This window comes from Belonocnema kinseyi, chromosome 6, assembly GCF_010883055.1.
Source record: "Belonocnema kinseyi isolate 2016_QV_RU_SX_M_011 chromosome 6, B_treatae_v1, whole genome shotgun sequence".
NCBI classification, from domain to species: domain Eukaryota; kingdom Metazoa; phylum Arthropoda; class Insecta; order Hymenoptera; family Cynipidae; genus Belonocnema; species Belonocnema kinseyi.
In genome coordinates, this window is record NC_046662.1 from 274,846 (window position 1) to 276,949 (window position 2,104).

The window sequence follows — 2,104 nt, forward strand, 5'->3', positions numbered from 1 at the left end:
GATAATTCAAGGAAATCTGAGAAATCAAGTAGTTCTCAGAATTCAAGGATTAACGAAAATTTAAGAATTTCTGACAATTCAAGGAACTCTTATAATTTAAAAATTCTAAGAATTCAAGAAACTCTGCGACTTTAAAGCGTTTAGAGAATTTATGGAATTCTGAAAATTTAAGGAATTCTGAGAATTCAAAGAATTCTGAAAATTTAAGGAATGCTAAGAATTCAAGGGTATTTGAGAATTCGAGGAATTGCGAATATTAAAGAATTTCTGATCATTCACGGAAATCTGAGAAATCAAGGATTTTTGTGAATTCAAGAAGTAACGAACATTTAAGGATTTCTGACAATTGAAGAAACTCTTAGAATTTAAAAATGCAGATAATTCAAGAAACTCTGCGAATTTAAAGAGTTTTAAGAATTCACAGGATTCTGAAAATTCAAGGAATTAAAAAAATTCGAGAGCTTTAAAGAAGTTCAAAGTATTTAAATAACACAAGGGATTTAATTTTTGACATGGAGGTACCGATAAAAGGAAGTACGGGAAAAAACATTTTTTTTTTTTAATTTGGTAAAAGTTATTGAAATAAAAATATTAAAATTTATTCGAAAAAGAAATTGAATGATTCATCCCCACAGTCAGGACCATTGAGCATAACGGGTAATTTTCTCGAAACAGGGTTTTATTTGACATGAATGAAAAGATTGAAAATATCGAAAAGATTGAAAAGATGAAAAAGATTGAAAAGAGCTATATGAAAAAATGTTTAATTAATTTGAGCCCATCACCCTGTTTCGATGAAGAGAGAGCTAAACCCTAGCTCCTTTTTTCGCGAAACGCGTCCTTGCTTAATTGGCTAATTATTATTTATTATTTATTATAATTTATAAAGCTACGATTATTTATAAGCTAATGCGCAACACATCGCGAATATTTATTTTGGCAAAACTTCTTCATCGTCTTCTTCTTCTCCTTCGTTTCACATAATGTAGATTTTTTTTCTTAGGTTCTAGGATTTGGATTCGATTGGGATTTTTCTTAAAATCTAAATTTGGTTTCTTCTCAAAGACTGCTCCCATATTCGCTCGATCTTCGACGGTCGATATTCTTAAGATAAGTCTCGGAGTATATGCTCTTCGTTCGCTCATCGTACCTGTGAAATTTAACAGACTTTTTTTATTTTATAATCTTTCCAAATCAAATTTTCTAATTTTGATCTGTCCAGTTTATGCTAAAGTCTATTTTTAGTCAGCATTATATCAAAGAAAATATATTTTATAAAAATAGGATCTTTCAGAAGAAAGCAAAAAAGTTGGGGTTTTCTTTTAAATTTTGGCCCTTCTAAAATTTCCACTTAAATTAAAAGTTAATTATTGATTAAAGCTTACAAATGGAATTATTTCAATAATTTATTATTTTTTAAAACAATATTATCTTAGAAAAATGCTAGAAAGTTGCAGATTTGTCTACAATTTTTTTTTTGTCAACTTTTGAGTTACATGCAGGTAATAATTAGTAATAGTTAGCAAAGTAATTGTTGACACACTTTTGAATTATTTATAATAATATTCTCTTTCAAGAATACTTGAAAATTTCTTTTTTTTTTCATTTCTAAACTTTTATTAACTTATTGGTTACAGTGAGATAATATGTAGTTAATCAAAGTAATAAATCGTTAATATCCAAACAATTTTTTTTTTTTTTGTAACAACATTATCAAAGAATAATAATAAAAAGTTATAATTTTTTCTAAAATTTATATTTTGTGTTAATTTTTCTATAAGAATTAAGTAGCAGTGGATGAAGTTTAACAAAGATAATTATTTACACAATTCATTAATATTGATAATAAAAATAATAATAAATTATTTTGTCAGAAAAAGGCTAGAAAGCTCTGTTTAAAAAAAATTTACAGCGATTTTTTATCTTTCCAATCAATTGAGGTAAATATTCATCAAAGTTAACAAAAATGGTTGTTTTAATTGTTTATTATTATTTTTGAAAATATTCTTTCAGAATAATCTAAGAAATTTTACGATTTTTACAACTTTCTAACCTTTTCTTAATTTTTCACTTGAAGTAAGGTAAATTAATCAAATTTAACTAA

The 2,104-nt window shown here is 25.8% G+C and overlaps 1 protein-coding gene across 5 annotated transcripts in view; it reads right to left on the bottom strand.

The window, feature by feature from the left end:
- Positions 1–563: 563 nt before the first annotated feature.
- The window catches only part of LOC117174739 (octopamine receptor beta-2R), a 212,992-nt gene continuing 211,451 nt past the window's right edge, over positions 564–2,104 (bottom strand). For 4 of the 5 annotated variants that reach the window (XM_033364077.1, XM_033364076.1, XM_033364073.1 and 1 more), the window contains one exon: positions 564–1,150. In XM_033364077.1, coding sequence (XP_033219968.1) covers positions 1,060–1,150 — 91 coding nt within the window. In that variant the 3' untranslated portion in view covers positions 564–1,059. The remainder of the gene's footprint in view (positions 1,151–2,104) is intronic. The other variant, XM_033364075.1, reaches the window with a different exon arrangement.